This window comes from Capra hircus, chromosome 28 (assembly GCF_001704415.2).
Source record: "Capra hircus breed San Clemente chromosome 28, ASM170441v1, whole genome shotgun sequence".
In the NCBI taxonomy this organism is placed as follows: Eukaryota; Metazoa; Chordata; class Mammalia; order Artiodactyla; family Bovidae; genus Capra; species Capra hircus.
The window spans coordinates 18,109,911-18,127,846 of NC_030835.1; the positions used below are offsets into that span (position 1 = coordinate 18,109,911).

Below are 17,936 nucleotides of genomic sequence, written 5' to 3' on the forward strand. Positions count from 1 at the left end.
ACTACAAATGGAGGCTCATACGTCTTGTATCTCAATATGTTAGTTATAATCAGGTAGCAATGTATTCTCCTGCCTACCTTGACACATACACCTTTATGGAACCTGGGATTCTCTGATTCTGGAATGTGGTGGCTCAGTCCCACACCTGGAGAGGTCTTCTACGCACAATTGTGGATACCCCAACTCATATGTCCCAACCCAGCACCACTTGCACACAGCCAGCCCTTGAGTCTAGAAGGTCCTCAAGCACTCTGCCCTTGAGGGATAGACTGAGTAAAGAGCCTGCCCAGGTTGCACTTTGAGCCTGTTTAGGCAAGAGATCCTGGGTGCCCAGAGGATGGTCCAGAGCGGGAAGAGGTGTGACCTCTCTGCTGTCAGGTCCCCTTGGGTCTGCAGATACCTTGCCCCATGGGATGGGGTACAAATGAACCTACAGTAGTTTTAGAATAATAATGAGAGCAAATAATTATGTATACCTTTTGCAGTTTATAGGGTACTCTGACCTGATCAGGATTTTAAGATATGCAAGATTAATATCCCCATTTTGCAGGTAAGCACACTAAGGCTCGGAGAGGTTAGTGACTTGCTCAAAGTCCCCTGAATGTGAGGTCAGCACCCTGGCTCTCTATTTCAAGAATTGAGCTGGCTAGTCCTTACCCATCAGGGCAAAGCCTGAGGTTCTGGAGCAGCAAAAAGCAAGGAGAGGGAAATTTCCTGATATCCTCACAACAGGCTGGCTCTAACAGGCTGGCACAATTTGGCAGATGATCCTCCGCATCCCCCTTCACAGAACTGTGTGAGCAGAAGGCGAGCCAGGGATGACTTCTGAAAGGCAACTCTAATAAAGGCAGGCCAGATTTCTGCATTTGGAGCTCATAAGATGTTATTAGAAAATGCAGTCAGTTCAGTTTCTGTTTCAAAAAGGACTGCTGTTTGGTAATGGCTCATTTCCCTTTTTGAGTCTCAGCAAAGACTCAGCAAAATGAGAAACAGTTAACACCACCTCAGCAGCTAATGAGCACCCGAGAACAGGTAGGAGGTGTGACCCCATCCCTGGCAGGAGGTGGCCCAGCACCCCCACCCCACCGTTCCCCAGGGTGCCCCAGAGGGAGTGAGACCACAGCTCCTTCTAACCTGCCAACTGCAGGCGGTGGGCTGGGCCCTCAGGCCCTACCTGTTCTCACTCCCTCCTTCTTCCTGAATATTGATGCTGAAGGGGGCAGGTGGGAAAGATGCAGCCATGCGTAAAGCCACGGGGTGCCAACCTTGGGAGCTGGTGGAGAAGATGGAAGTGTTGAGTCACTCAGTCGTGTCCAGCTCTTTGCGACCCCATGGATGGTAGCTCACCAGGTTCCTCTGACCATGGAATTCTCCAGGCAAGAATACGGCAGTGGGTTGCCATTCCCTTCTCCAGGGGATCTTCCCAACACAGGAATCGAACCCCAGTCTCGAGCACTGCAGGTAGCTTCTTTACCTTCTGAACCACAGATGAGCTTGGCACTTAAATGCAGTCTCTGCCCCAGATCTGTGATCGTTTTAAGGAATGACGTAGAGTGTCCACAGTGTACTCACTTCTTGAAAGACTTTTCAGTCCTGAGCCTTCACTTGACTGGAACTGGAGCAGATGGAGCCCTTGCTCTTTGTTCAGGGCACGTGTGAGCTCCTAACAGCCCCTCATCCATCTTTGGTGGTCCAGCACCTTGGTTCTCCAAGTGGGACTCCCTGACCAGCAGCATCAGCACCACCTGGGAACTTGTTAAAAAATGCGCATGCTCATGTCCCACCCCAGACCTGAAAAATCAGAATCCCTGCGGTGGGTACAGAGGTCTGCACTTTGTCAAGCGCTCCAGTGACTCTGACGCAAACTGCTGCTGTCATAATCGTTAGGAGCTGGAGTCCTGCAGTCAGACAGACCTGGCTTTGAATCACAGCTCTGCCACTTAGCAGCTATGTCTAAATCTTAGTTTTGGCCCCAATAAAATTGGGATAATAATACTTCCTTATAGTGTGATTGAATGGATTAAGATTCATGTGTTAACATGCTTGGCTCATAATGCTTGATAAATGGTAGCTCTTCTATTTCTCTGGAAATCAGACTAGACAGGGGGACCTCAAGGAGGCCATTGTGAAGATATTCGCAGGTCGGGATGTCAGGCAAGCCCATTCAGGTATATAGCTTCTGACTCAAGCCACTTCCAGCCTCCTGTGTCCTGTGACTGAAACTGTTGGCAGATCCGGTTTATTCCCCAGCTTCTCTAAAGGGAACCCTCCCACCTCCAAGGGCATTGTCCTAACTTCCTCTCTGCAGGGATCTCAAGGGCTGGCCAGTGGGACCTGCTGCGTCTGTAGGCAGAGGCTCTGTCCCTGAGTTACAGTCTCCACCATTTCCTCCTCATCAGAAGAGAGGCGAGGATCACCCGAACTGCCAACTTCACAGGGCGATGGGCAGAATTAAGTTTTAACACAGATGAAGAGCTTTGTGTGGATTAATCTTCACGACAACCACATGAGGATAGGTAGTCTGTCAACTCGACCTCTTTTGCAGATAAGAAAGCAGAGAGGTTAAGAAACCTGCCTCAAATCACTAATAAGAGAGAGTCATGATTCAGAATCAGGCAGTCTGGCTCCAGAGTCCCACCCTTCAGCACTGTGCCCATCTAGGGACAATATGTTAGGACAGGTCATTGTAGTCTGGTCCCAGGGCCTCTGAAGGCTTACGACACGGCCCCTTTGACAATCTGATGGAGGCTATGGTCCCTTGGTCCACGGGAAGCGTCCCAACTTCTGACTATGATCTCAGGGTTCCATGAGCCTCTCATTCTATCCGGGGATCCCCAGTTAAGACCTGTGTAAGAGTCTTAGAAGGAAGTAAGAAGGACTTAGAAGTTCAGGGGTGTCAGACATCATGCCCTCATTGAACTCCAGGGAGCAGGACCGGGGCCAGAGTAGCAGAGATGGAGGCTGTCAGGTGAGACTGCTGGGGAAGAGGCCCCATGTCTTCTGCCAGAGTGAGCTGTGTGGGAGGCACACTGGGGACACATGGCTGTTTCCAGAAGAAGAGCAGGACTGAGGCACCTCATGGGGCTCCGGGACTCAGTCTGGAAGAATCTTCAGGGTGGCACAGGCCTGGGATCTAGAGCACCCGCAGGGCAGCCTCAGTGACCACAGGGCCCCTCCCAACTCTGGGTGTCTGTTTCGTCAGGGACAGGCGGTGTGGTCATCCCAGAATGTTACACTTTACTCTGTTCCTTGCCTGGGAAGGTGGGCCCTGGAGCAGATACATGCAAGGCGTCTGACATGTAAGGGCCACACAGGGACACTCCTGCCTCTGTCACATCTCTGTAAACCTTGCCTTTGACTTGGTGAGCTTGTGCTTCAGGTTCCCATAAAGACTGTAGCCTTGGCCACCGAAGATCCGTGACCTCCACACCAAACCCCACAGAGGCACTGAGGGCAGACTGGGTTGACCACTGTCACTCACACTGGACAGGTTGCTCCAGCTTCCTGGAGCCTCATCCCACTTACCGAGCATGTGGCCTGGGGCTCCTCAGACCTGCAAACCATCAAAGTTGACAGCACCCACCCCCCCAATCATCGGGGCTTCCCTGGTGGCTCAGATGGTAAAGAATCTGCCTGCAACATAGGAGACCTGGGTTCAATCCCTGGATTGGGAAGATCCCCTGGAGAAGGGAATGGCAACCCACTCCAGTATTCTTGCCTGGAGAACCCCATGGACAGAGGAGCTTGGTGACCACAGTCCATGGTGTCCCAAAGAGTTAGGACTGAGTGACTAACACACACGCACGATCCTCTAAAAGAGCTGGATGGACAGGAGATAAGACAGGCCTGGTCTATATTCCAATTCAGCCTCTTGCCCACTTAACCCCTCTGAGTGCCAGTTTCCCCCTCTGTGAAATGGGATGTGAGCCCTACCTGGCAGGGTTCTTGTACTGGCACAGCCTGGCCATCGCAGGCGCTCATTCATCAGCCCCTCCTTTACTGTGATGCAGACCATGCCCTCGCCAGGCTACAGCAGCCAGGCCTGCTCCTTAGAATCGTGGTCTCTAACACCCACCACCCAGCAGAGAAACACCTCATCCAGTGAGTGCTCTTCCAAGGTTAAAGGCACCAAAACCCACTTGGGGATAACAAAGCAGAGTGTTGTTCCGTGGGCCAGAAATGCCTTTCCAGCTGCCTCCACCGAAAGGTAGACAGGTGAAGCAGGTAGGTGAGGAGAACAGGAAAGGAAAGCATCTGTACTTTCCAGACAGACCCAGTGGACACAGCTGGAATCTTTCTAGAACTCTGCACTTAACAGACTTAAGTGATACCCTCTCACTCCCATTCACAAACCCACCTGCATCCTAGAGCAGACCCCAGACTCCCAGGCCACCCTCATCTCTTTTCTCTTCCTTCCTCCCTTCCCTTCCTTTCTTTTTCTCTTTCCCTTTTTAAAAACATCACTGGATGAGCAGCACCATAAAGCCACATTCCTGGGAAGCTCCTCCAAGCAGATTCTGTTGGCACCAACTATGGGCAGCCCTTGGCATATGGGAGGGGCCAGGAACTGGGATGCAGGGCCACGCCCAGCATCCAGTGAGGAAAAGAAATGAGGGCAATGGGTTAGTACTGATGGCTTAGCATCAGGTAAACGAGAAAGGTCTGAAGACACAACCTTCTGCTGCTGCTGCTGCTAAGTCGCTTCAGTCGTGTCCAGCTCTGTGCGACCCCGTGGACAGCAGCCCACCAGGCTCCCCCGTCCCTGGGATTCTCCAGGCAAGGACACTGGAGTGGGTTGCCATTTCCTTCTCCAATGCATGAAAGTGAAAAGTGAAAGTGAAGTCGCTCAGTCGTGTCCGACTCTTAGCAACTCCATGGACTGCAGCCCACCAGGCTCCCCCGTCTCTGAGATTTTCCATGCAAGAGTACCGGAGTGGGGTGCCAGTGCCTTCCCCAGACACAACCTTCTCGGAGGAGGTAATTAGCACTGATTACACACCAGAGTCAACCCTAAATGTTCTGTATGCATTACCAGTTACCATTCGGCATACACAACCACCAGATGGGAGGCCGGGACTACAATTGCCCCCAAGGTCAGTTGAGAGCATGGAGTCAGACGAACCTGCCAGCAGTCACACAGCTAGGAAGTGGTAAGGGCTCAGACCCAGACAGTCCTGGCTCCAGAGTGCAGACCCTTGAAACCACTTTGGACAAAACCGGGTTTTAAAGGGCATCTGGGAACCTGGCCACATGTCCATGATGAAGGCAGGATAAGTGTTGGAGTGTCCATTTTTTCCAGCTGAGGTTTAGAAACAAAGTAAAGTGTCTTGGACAGAAGTTCGAGTCGGGGGCAGAGCTTGGTCTGGGGTTTTGGATTTCTGGCTTTCTGTTTGGTGCACCCTGCCCACCCCAGGTCATGCGTGACCCAGGCAGGGGCCTGGGCATCAGCATTAGAGGTGCTGGTGCAGGTAAGTGCTGAGTCTGGGGGCCAGACAAGGGGGGAATGAGCACTGGGTTACAGGGTGCCCGCCACAGGGAACGCATTGGGCATCACCACAGGCTGTCCAGGAACCACTAAAAAATGCGCAGAAAACACACGCACCGAGGAGCTGCCATACGCCAGGCACTTTGACTTACAACACGGGGGCATATTTAACCCTCAAACAGCCCTGAGAGGCTTCTCACTTTAGATATGAGAAAGCATCTGCAAGCTGGGCCAGAGCAACCCAGCCAGCAGGTGGCAGGACCAGGATTCCAGCATCTGCTGGGCCCCAGAAGCCTACGAGTCACCCCTCCATCCCGAGCTGCAGACCCTGGGTACCCTTTAACTTGAAGTTGAAGGCAGGAACTGCTCTCAGTGGAGTGCGAAGGGTCAGCTGGCTGGAGTCTCATGGGGCAGAGGGCACAGCCGTCTTCATTGCTCTCCTTTGAGGTCAAGTCCACAGCAGCCTGAAGTTGAGTTCGTCCTCTGAGGCTGATGCTGCCTTGGTTCTTCCTGTGTGGCCAGATCCTGGGCAGGAGCGGAGGATGTGAGTTGTGCCCTTTGAGTAGTCCTGCTTGTGTGGGCTGGGGAGTGGGCATGACCGGGTGTGCGTGGAGGGTCACTGGCACAGCACGTAGCCTCAACTCCTGGACTTGTCACCCCCTTTACAGATGAGGAAACTGACTCAGGGTGGCTTCATGACTCACACAGCCAGTGCCGGGGGGAGCTGGGCACAAGCTTCCCAACCCCCAGCTGCCCTGTGTCCTGCCACCCTGGGTCCAGGGATGGGTCCAGCAGGAGCCATGCTGGGGTGACCTCAGCAGCTGGGGCTGGTGTGGGGGAGGTGGGGGCGTGGGACCAGGAGGGCAGGGGCTGGGGATTGAAATGGGCTGGACAGAGAAGACCTGGAAGCAGCCCAAGACCCCATGCCCAGCGCGGCGTGGTCGGTGTGGTGTGCCTGATGTGGCCGCGGGTCTGGACCGACAGGTGATCAGTCCAGCAGGGCTTCTGGTCAGCTGCACTAGTCAGATCAACTAGGCCAGGGTTCTGGGCAACAGAGCTACTCGGAACAACACTTCAGTAACCTAAGACTGAGAAACAGGGGCAGCAGAACCAAGCAGAAAGTGGAGTTCAACACGGGAGCATGAGGGCAGGCTGGGGGAGGACCTCTGAGTTCACAAAGAACTGGGTTTCTTGTCTTGGGCACTTAGTAGCTGAGTGATCTTAGGTAAGTTACTTAACCTCTCTGAGCCTCACTGTCTTCATCTACAGATGGGGGAATAATGTAGGTAAAGCTTTGGCACAGGGAGCAATGAGCCAGACGTCTGGGAAGCTGATAGAAAGGCTGACCAAGACCCTGGGTCTCCTGTGAGTTTCAAGGAGAGGTCTCTGACCAGATGGCTAGTCCCTGTCTCTACCGGCTAGTGGGCTGAAATTCCTAGTGGATCCTACTGAGGTCAAAGCTGGACTGGAAACCGGGCTGACCCCGGCTGACAGGTGGAGGGCAGCAGCTGACTTGAGCCCCAGGCATAGCTGGCACTGACCAAGTTGCCACCAAGGAAGTGAAGCTGGTAAAGTAGAAACTACATACTTTGACTCAGAACACACATGGGATTAAGATGAGCATGGGCTTAATGGGCACATGAAGAGATGCTCAACATCGCTCAACAACAGAGAAATGAAAATGAAAGCCACAATGCCTCACACCAGTCAGGATGGCCATCGTTACAAAGTCTACAAAGAATAAACGCTGGAGAGGGTGTGGAGAAAGGAGAATGCGCCTACACTGCTGGTGTAGCTGTAAGCGGGTGCAGCCACTGTGGAAAACAGTGTAGAAGCTCCTCAGAAAACTAAAAATAGAATTACCATACGGTCCAGCATCCCACTCCTGGGCATACATCCAGGCAAACCTATAAGCCGAAAAGAAACACACACCCCATGCTCACAGCAGCACTGTTCACAATAGCCGAGAGACGCAAAGAACCTAAACGTCCACGTAGAGAGCACGCGGCGTACACGTATGACGGAGAACGACTCGGCCATAAAAAGAGCGACATAACGCCACTAATAGCAGCATGAACGCAACTAGAGACAATCACGCCGAGCGAGGTGAGTCAGAAAGAGAGAGAGAAATGCATTCCTCACATGTGGAGTCTAAAATGTGACACGAATGAGCCCATCTACGAGGCAGAAATGCAGACGCAGAGAACAGATTCGTGGTTGCCGAGGGGGATGCAGCTGGGGGAGGACCGGGGTGGGAAGTTGGGATTAGCAGACCTAAGCTTTTGTAAGAACGGGGAAACAGCAAAGTCCTACCGTGGAGTACAGAGAACTATATTCAACACCCTACGACAGTCGAGGGTTTCAAGCTTCAAACCAAGCTCATGGGCCACAACTATCGAGCCTGTGCTCCAGAGCCCGGGAGCCACAGCTACTGAGCCTACGTGCCCAGCTACTGAAGCCCCACGCCCAAGAGCCCACGTCCCACTGCAGGAGAAGCCACTGCCGTGAGAGGCTTTGCACTGCAGCTGGAGGGGAGCCCCCTGCTCGCCGCAGCTAGAGAAGACCCTGCACAGCAACAGAGACCCAGCGTGGCCAAAACCAAACAAGCAAATAATTTAAAGAATATTCTATGATAAACCATAATGGAAAAGAGTATTATAAATATATGTACACCTGAACCACTTTGCTGTACTACAGCAGTTAACACAACATTGTAAATCAACTGCGATACAGTTAGTTTTTAAAAAAGATGAACATCTTTTATTTAAATTTAACCTCCAGTGGAATAACATCTTCTTTCAACTGACTTTTGGCCTTCCCTCTTTTGGTTGGTGTTCTCTGTTAAAGCATTCCACAGTCTCAAAAGCTGAGGTCCTGCAGTGAGCCCTCCATCCCACCCCATGTCACGTCCAAGCTAATTAGAGGGCCCCAAATCTCCTTGGCAGTATTGGGCTGAAGACAGCAGAATGAGGGTCTTTGTTAATAAAATCCACCCCTGATGCAAGCCTTCTCATGTCCTCACGGGTGCAGGAACTGGTCACCCACTAGTTAAACAGTCAGTCGTTTGGCTGCCTCTGGCTTTCTTTTTTGAATGAAAGGAGGAAAATGACAATGTCTGGAAATACACAAGGGCAGGCACTAAAAACTGCCACTTGGGATTGAATGAGAGAACTATTAGACAGAGGCAACGTCTCGGGGATCCCTCTCCACCTCTTTCACTGAAAAATCCTTCTCTTTAGCAAGTTTTGTTCACACCCAGAACCTGTGAGCTAGTTCCACAAGCCTGCTGGGGTCACATGAGACTTGAGACGCAGAGTGGCCAGGCCCCACGAGCGGCTGTTATAGTAACCTGGGGACAAGGGTGTCTAACTCCATGGTCTGCCCCTCTACTTGGAGATGTGTTTTTATTTTCCTTCCTCCCTCCCTGAGAAGAAACGATCCTTTGCAAAATGCCCACTAAAGTGAGCAACAAAGAAGAGTGGGCGAAAGCCTGAATACTCTTCCCACCAGCCAAGCAGCCGGCCCTTCCTCTAGCGGCAGAGCTGGTGCTGGCGCCAGCACTGATAGAGCCCATCATCTCAGTTCCCACAGCGCTGCACCGACACGGCTGGCCACCCTCCTCCCCTCTCACTTCACACTAATCTCAAGTCACCTCACCACCAGAGGAAAGCTACCCCTCCTCAACAGAGCATGAGAGACCCCCGCTCCTCCTCCGTTAGCTCCAGGTGGTCCCCACCTCCGAGCTCAGAGACTGCTGTTTCACCCTCACACACATGCTGCCCGTTTATAAGACACCTGAGGTTGAGAAGAGCCACCTGCCAGACAGACGCCCCAAATGATCAACAGCACTGAAGGCAGTGAAAAAACCAAGGGGAGATTTCAGCTTCCTGCAAGGGGAGGGGAGATGGGATAATTTATTTTTTAAATTAAACAAAATTTTTTTTCAAGTGTCAGGTTTCATAAAACCCTTCAAGGGTATCCTTTTCAATCTCTGGTGAAAGAAAAGGGAGTGTGCACTAGCCTGAGTCGGTGGGGAACATGATCTGCTGCCATGGGGTGGATTACTGGCTGCTTCCCGGTTTAATCAGCTGTCTGCAGGGCATCTCAGATCTGGCACTCTTCAGAGCAGGGACTCCTTGATTTATGTCTCTCAGGGTTGCCACTTCTTGGGGGTAAGCGCTGTGTTTCCAGGATGATTCTTGAGAAAGAACTCTTGCTTGATCTAGTCCCTTTCTCTGATTCCCACGTCAGCCTGCTCCCCCAAGGAGCAGCCTTGTGGGAGCCTTCAAGGAACCTGAAAAAGTACAAATTATTACTCATGTCAGGGGATCATGAGCACGTGGGGGCCTCAGAACACGAGCATTGTCCTGGGAAACAACAGCTTCAAAACACACAACTACTCAGAACAAGCCAGGACAAAGGAACATCTAATTCTGTTGACAAGGCTTCAGAGCTCTACTGATGCTCACAATAAACCAGCTTACGCAAGTGAAGGGGCTGGTGGCTCCCCCTGGACACCTGCCCCTCCATCCACTCTCCATTCTCCACCTGATTCTCGGCTGTAGAGGGATGGCAGGGAGGGAACATACATCCTGTGGGCTAAGGCAGGCTAGACGTGTGCCTCTCTTCAGGCCTGGAATAGAACCACCTTACTACTTCTGGGATATAATGCATATAACCCCTTAGGGTTCCTATATCCACTTTTCAAATATTCTTAAATTACTGAATTTGAGTATGCTATTTCCTGCCAAGACCCTAAAACAGCCATCAGTAAGGCTTTCATTAAAAACCCAGGTATTTATTAGGCCCTTGAACCAATGGCCTTGACATTTTGTAAACATGGACGTAAACCCTGTCCTGACCCAGGCCACAGACCACTTGAAGGATCCCTGTTTGAAATCCAGGCCTGACATGCTTGGTCCCATGTACACAGGGAGGCCCTCTGGAGCCCAAGTCCGGGGAATGAAGGGCTCCTGGAAGGCGTGTCTTCCCAGGGTTGCAGTCTGGTTAGTGGAAAGTGGGGTTTGCAAAGGCTCGGGTCTTAGGCCTGAGGACTGGCCATCCCAGGAGGACTTCCCCTGGGGAGGAGGGCTAAGAAGTCTCGCATCTTGCCATCAGCTGGAAGGAGCAAGGCTGGGAGAAGGCAAAGTGACTGGAGACAGTCTTGGCACTCACCCACTAACAACTCAGAGCCTAATCCTGGCAACACAGTTCCCAAGAGGGAAAAATGACAGGTGGAATGTGCCCACTGGCGAAGAGTTTTCTGACTGTGTATCTGGTAACTGTGTCTTATTCAGGTGTCTTTGGTCCTGAAATGTCTCAGGATGTCTGTTGAAGTGTCTGGAATGTCTGCCTGGCCTGGGAATGGCACTAGTCCCAGAACCCTGGGAGCAACCAGGCCTGGGTGCGTGCTGGGCTCTGCAGAGACCAACTCCAGCCCTTCCTGCTCGCCACCTGGCACCTTCTGGCGCTTCCTGCCCATCTTGCTGAAGCCCCCGGGCGCCATGCAGCACTGAAGTCCGGTCATCGCCCTTCCTAGATGAGGTGCACGAGCAGGGCAGAGCAGGCGGAGCCAAGCACCAGGCCCAGGCACACGTAAAAGGTCATCACCACCCCAGTGGCCTCAGCCAGCTCCCGCGGCACGATCTTGGGCCCGTAGATGAGAGCCAGAGTGCTGAGGTAGCCGTTGCTGAGCCCCAGCAGTGAGGTGAGAAGCACTGGGTACACGTCAGACTGGAAGAGCACCGTGCGCAGGTGGCGACGGGGCTGGTAGTTGCAGAACACGAAGAGGGGGACGAGGCCGGTCCGGAGGAGCGCGAGCCCAGGGAGCGCCTTGCTTCTGGGCCCGGGCACCTGGATCCAGGCCGTGATCTGCCGGCCACACAGGTCGGCAAAGTTGTACAGAAGAAAGGTGGTGAGGGGGACGAAGAACTTGGTGCTCCACGGCGAGCCCGAGCCCCTGCTGAGGGATTCAATGTTCGTGCAGATGGCGGGGAAGATGAGGCTGGTGATAAAGAAGAGATAGACGATACAGAAGCCCAGGCCAGTGGTCTTCTTCAGGATGGGGCCAAGGGGTGGCGTCTGGGGGTCGCTGGATCCCGGGGCCAGCGAAGTGGGGTTGGGGGCGTCCTGGGGCAGCTGCTCGTCACCAGAAAACACGGTTGGCCAGACAGGTTTCATGTAGTACCTGCAGGGGAGAAGCTGGTGGTCAGAGGGCCTAGAAAGAAGGGCCACTTGGGCTTTCCAGGCACAAGGTGGTCCAGCATATAGAGCCCAAGCCCCAGGATGCCCTCAGATGGCACATGAGCTGCGGCGTGGCTGGAGGGAGGCCTGCACAGTCCCCAGGCTTCCTGCCCTGGTGCTGCCTGAAAGGCTGGGCTCTGGTCGATTGTTCTGTAGTGCTGGTCACGTCATGAGCAGGGACAAAGGAAGCCAGTACTGACACTGCACGGCGAGCTGGGCTCTAGGCCTCACTCGCTCAGTTTTGCTTGGTTATAGGGTGGGGAGGGGCGGAGCTGAAGCAGTATTTATTGTTCAAATATAAAATAGCTTAAAATCTTAAATTATAGAAGTCACACATGCTTGATGAAACAAACCCAAATAATACAGAGTGAAGTTTCTTAAGCAAAAGTGGGACTAAAGTTTTACGTATTGTAAAACTTTATGCAATAGTATAAATGACAGAATATAAATATATTATATAATTGCCTAAATAGATGCATAACTATTACACATAAATGCATGTGTACTACTGTCTAAGGATAGTATCTTGTGGCCATCCTTTCACAGAGGGACACATGGTTCTGCCTCTATGCTGTGTTGCCACTGAGTATTTCACTGCATGTATATACAATTTAACTGTTCCCCTAATGCTGGACATTTAGGCTAGCTCTAGTTTTCTCTACTAGAAATAATAGTACAATGAATATCCCTACACATAAATCTTTGTATAGAATTTCAGTAGAGCAGATTTCTAGAAGAATTGCTGGATCACAAGCAGTTTTTAAAATTGCTTTAAAATCTTTAAAATTTTGATAGATATTGATAACCTGCTCTCCAGATAGGTAGAACCAATTTATCTCCGCTTTGTGCCACCTACCCATCCAAACTAACGTAACCTAACCCTTCAATCTCCATGAGAGCACCCGTTTCTTTAGAAAAAGCTGACCACAATTTATAATCATTGTGTTGGTTTATCATCTATCTCCTTCAAGTGAAGACAGTTCCCTGGGGCAAGGACATGTATGGCTGTTCCCAGCTAAATCTCTAGGCAGAGAATAACCCTTCAAAGCAAAACTGTTGAAAGAACTGATAAGCCTATAAAAGTATATTTTCCCCCATATTCTCAACACTGAACATGATCATTTTTTTCAATTTCTTCTACTCTGACCAGAGTAGAAGAGGCTGAGTTCTCTTTGCGTTGCTGCCACTTTGCATTGCTGCACTGCTTGAGTCAGTCAACCTCTCTGGGCCTTGGGTGCCTAAAAACCAGGAGATACAGGCTGACTGTATTAACATGTGCTGTGTTGTGCTTAGTTGCTCATTTGGGTCCAACTCTTTGTGACCCCATGGACTGTAGCTGGCTAGGCTCTTCTGTCCATGGGGATTTTCCAGGCAAGAATACTGGAGTGGGTTGCCATGCCCTCCTCCAGGGGATCTTCCCAACCCAGGGATTGAACCCAAGTCTCCTGAATTGCAGGTGCATACTCTACCATCTGAGTCACCAGGGAAGCCCCAGTATGTATTAACATATCTCAAACAGAAGACTTGGGTGAGGCTGGGGAGAATAGAAGGTTGGTGATAGTTGGGTTCTGGTTTCAGCCCTACTTCTGCCTCCCTGTGTGACCTTAGGCCAAGTCTGGGACTGAGGCCTCTTGGGGCCTCAGTTTCCACCTCTATAAAATGGAGCGTTCTGTAGCTATAAGCTTCTGAGATCCCTGCCAGCCCTCCTATCCCTAAGGGCTACATATTGTCAACAAGCAAGTCAGTGGGCGAGTTCCTCTCCAGAATCACTTTTCCATGTGATGTTGAGTTGGGCACTTTGGCCTTGAACCCTGTCTTGTTTCCCAATCACTATTTAGGGAAAGGGCTCTTCTTACTTCCCCTTCTACTCAGTGTCAAGTCCTTGCCTTAGCTGACTCTGAAGAAGCTCCTCACCAAGTTCTTCTGGCTGAAGCTCTTCCCCATAAGTTCTTCCAGATCTAACTGCCCCCGAGGTGGTCAGCAGACTCCAGCACTGTGTGAGGCTCAGTTCCTCCTGGGTGTGACGGGGCAGTGTGGCCCAGCCCCACTGGGTGCAGCAACCTGTGGCAACCTAGGGCTCCTTTCAAGTAAAATTTAGTCTGAGCAGCCCTGGGGCACTGCTCTAAAGCTCCATCCTCAGATGAGTTTCTGTAAACCCAAAAGTCTTGACCGAAGTGTTAATCAGCAAAGAAATAGAAGCTTCACGGGCTGGCAGAGTCCTGCGTATGCTGTCTCATGTGCTCAGCCATTTTGGATGGCTTCAGTGACACTGAAAACTAGGGTGACCACCTGTCCTGTTTTGCCCGAGACTGTCCTGGTTTTAGCACTGAAAGTCCCTGGTCCTGGGGACCCCTTCAGTCCCAGGCAAACAAAGAAGGCTGGCCACCCCAGTGGAAACAGCACATGCGAGGTTCCCTGAAAAGGACACAGGAAACAGCAGGAGGAGTGGGGGAGCTTCCTGCCTTCTGTTCACTGACTCAAATAATCAGCACCAACAAGGTGCCAGGCAGTATTAATATATGGGGTGCTGGGGACAGTAAGCCAGCCAGACCCCAGGAACCATAGGGACATCATCACGGAATACAACTGGGTAATTTTTTATGACAACCCTGAAGGGTCAGAGAGGGGAGGGGCAGACTCATGGATTTGAAGTCACCTGTGGCACATGGTGTCATCACTCCAACCCCTTTCATCCTGAGGCCACTGGGCCAGCTGACGTAACAACCCTCTAACTGGAGGGAGCAACCTGCCCCTGGCAGAGTCAGGGTTCTGATGAAGGCAGGTGAGTCTCACAGGGACAGGAGGAATGAGTGGGGAGGGAGGACCTTGCAGTCACAAGCCAGGGATGGAGCATGAAGCAGTGGAAAGAATGCAGCCCAGAAATAGCTCCGGGTTCCAATCCCTGCCTACAACTCACCTGGTGAGCAACCTGGGGATGTTGGTTAATTCTCTAAAGCCTCAGTTCCTCATTGGTAACATGGGAAAATATGATAGCAACCGTGCTAGGTGGTCATAGAGCCTGAGTGAAAAAAATGAACTGCTTAGCTCAGCGCCCCGACACCAGATAGGTTCCTGCGGCTCCGGCAGAGCCAGGACCTGTGTGCTCCCCAGCTCTGCTGGCTTGTGTGCCATGGGACCACAGGCCAATTGCCTGGCCTTCTCTGTCTCCATCTCATCACCTGTGAAGTGGGGAAAATAACTCCTGCCATTCCTGTATCAAATATGACAATGGATGTGAAAATGCACTGAAAAGAATAAAAAGCAAGAAAAAGCCATGGGTTGTTTTTTTTTAAAGAAAAGTATAAAGGAAGAAAGAAAAAGGAGGAAGGAGAGAGAGAAAGCAAGAGAGACTAAGGCAAGAAAAGTGGTCCTGCAGAGCAGAGAGGGGCCTCAAGAGACAGGGACTGAAATCACCGTTTTGGAGTTGGGCTCAAATCCTGATTCTGCTGCCAAAGGGCTGCAGGACTCAGGCAAGTAATTTAACCTCTTTGAGCCTGGTTTTCTCATGTGAGAGTGGGAATAACTGCGGTAAGTCACAGCCCTGCCCCAAGGAGGAGTAGATATATGAGCTTTAAATGAGAGGCCCCAGCAGGCTGGGCTGATTGCAGAGAGGAGCGGAAGGGCTCAGCCCAAGGAGTTACTGTTGGTCATCAGCCTTCCTCAGGTCCCACGTTCACTGCCTGCCCTCTAACAGAAAGCATGCAGACTCCAGCTGCTTGGGGTTGTGATGCAAAGCCAGCTTCTTACATCCAAGGGCCCAGCCAATTTACTGAGCAACTTCTGTGAGCCTGGCTCAGCCTGAGGCATGGGATACAGCAATGAACAAAACCCACAGGATTTTTGCCCTCAGAGGGATCACACTTCAATGGGGAGATGTGCAGTAAACCAGGAAACAAACACGAGCTCTACCTAGAGGAGAGAAGAGTGCAGGCAGACAGGAGAAAGGTCGAAGGACGCCACACAGGATCATATGCTACCGCTTAGCTACCAATGGACTTACCCACACAACTGCAATAGAGTTGCGTATGTAGAAACTGACAGTTACTGAGGGGTATGTTGAGGGGAGGGAGAAATTGTGAGAGTGACCAGAACACGCTACTGTATGTAAAACAGATGACTAATAAAGACCTACTGTAGCGCAGGGAACTCTCTCCAATACTCTGCAAGGGCCTACAAGGAAACGAATCTGGAAGAAGCCAACTCGCTGCCAGAGAGCACATGTGGGCCTCACCTGGCATAGTCCAGCCGCGGCAGCAGCAGGTAGAGCCCGATGCAGAGTGCCAGGAAGATGTCCGCCGTCAGGAAGAAGGCCAGGGTGCTGTCTGTCACGTCACTGGCCACCGCGAGGTCCACCAGCGAGGCCACAGCGCTGAGGGTGCCCCCCATGGCTCCTCCTGCGGAGAGCGTGGGACATCACGGGGAAGGTCAGGGCGGGCGCATCCGCCCTGCCTCTCAGGCCTGCCCGCTCTCTGCTCCGGCTTAACGTTCTCCCTGGTGAGAGAGATGCTTCAGTTCTCACAGTACCCGAGGCCTTGGCAGATGAGGAGGGCCCTGCGGCCGTGAGCTTTCTGACTCCACGGAGGTGTCCCTAGCCCAGCTCCTCTCCAGTGGGCGTGAAGAGGCTGCTGCCTGAGGAGGCAAATGGCCTCCAAGGTCTCACCTGCTTCCCGGTTTCAGCTCCGACCCTCGACCCTCCTTCTCTCTTTACTGTCCTTCTGATGGGGTCAGAAACTTTAGATTCAGGGGTGGGACGTGTCAGAGAGCTCTGCTCCTGCCCTGGGCCCACCCACGAATCACCCTGGGGGAAAAGCTCTGGGCTGTCCGAGCACAGCTTCCCCGCTGCCTTGAGTGAGGCTGGCCGATTGGGAGGCCTTGAGGGTTGGAAAACCAGCCAGGAGCCCACAGAGCTCACCCTAGCTGTGTACCATACACGTATGAACACGCATGCACATGCACCCACATATACACTGTCACACACGCACATACACTCACAAACATACCCTATCACAAGCTGTCTCAGACGCACACACACTCACACCCTATCACACACACTCAGTCACACACCCCCATGCAGTCACACGTGAGGCTTCACACACTCGTATGTGTGCAACTGCCCTGCCACCTGGAAGGTGCTGTGCCGCCAAGGGCTTTGGCAGGTGGCCCAGGTGACCACATGGCACCACCCACTTCTGTGCTATGTCACATCCTAGCCCAGGGACCCATGGGTTCAGGAGTCGAACAGGTGTACATCTGAGCTGGGGGCTCACAGGGCTTCTTGGAACCAGAGTCTGCTCATCTGTAAAGTGAGAACAATGACACCGGCCTTGCAGAGCTGCTTTAAGAGCTGAATGAGATGATGTTTAGAAAGGGCCCAGCACAAAGCAGGCTTTCTGCAAATGCCAGTCCCCTTCTTTGCCATGATCACACAGTCACTTCTGGGAGGCAGGGCAAGCAACTTGTTTCTCTGTTGAGCCATCACAGCCGTGGGCGGCCGCGAGTTAGAGCTTATACATGGTCACATGTGAGCAGATCATTTGCCAGGAAGATGGGGCTCATACTTATCCTTTTCTTCCCTTGAGACCACAGCGGGATGGAATCAGAGAATGGGAAAACACTGAACAAATGGGCATGTCCAACAGGGCTAACCCAGCAAAGGCCTGTGAATACACGATTGCCTGGCTGTGTGGATGGATTTGCTGGCCTTAGAGGATCACGACACTGATTCTCAAGGAGGCAAGAAGGCCACTGACTACAAACAGCCAGCTGGTCCAAGTGGGCACCAGCTGCTTTGTCATTACTTGGCAGGTCTGACCAGATACTACCTTTCTGCCCATTGCTGTGTGGGGCAGTGGTGGGAGAGTGATGGTCAGGCCCTCATCCACCATGATGACCACCCACTGCCTCACCCACACCATAGCCCAGGACCTCTGTGGCTCTGCAGGGAAGACCCCATGACCCTTTCCTCCCCAACCTTCTCTATGATCTCTGCTAGCCTGGGTGGGGCCAGAGGTTGGAACTTGAGGGAAGGGCAAAGAAGTGAAAGTTAGCATAGTGATTAAGAGCACAGACTCTAAGAACATCTCAGTCCAATCTTGGCTCTACCACTTCTAGCTGTGTGACCTTCAGCAAATCACTTAACCTCTCTAGGCCTCCATTTTCTCATCTGTAAAATGGGAATGTTAAAACTCACCCCTTAGGAAAGTTACAA

General features: G+C 52.1%; 1 protein-coding gene across 3 annotated transcripts in view; it reads right to left on the reverse strand.

The window, feature by feature from the left end:
• The window catches only part of SLC29A3 (solute carrier family 29 member 3), a 46,871-nt gene continuing 37,157 nt past the window's right edge, over positions 8,223 to 17,936 (reverse strand). For 2 of the 3 annotated variants that reach the window (XM_018042501.1, XM_018042502.1), the window contains 2 exons: positions 15,960 to 16,122; positions 8,223 to 11,672 (listed from right to left, as the gene is read on the reverse strand). In XM_018042501.1, the coding sequence (XP_017897990.1) occupies positions 11,021 to 11,672; positions 15,960 to 16,122 (815 nt within the window). In that variant the 3' untranslated portion in view covers positions 8,223 to 11,020. The remainder of the gene's footprint in view (positions 11,673 to 15,959; positions 16,123 to 17,936) is intronic. The other variant, XR_001917423.1, reaches the window with a different exon arrangement.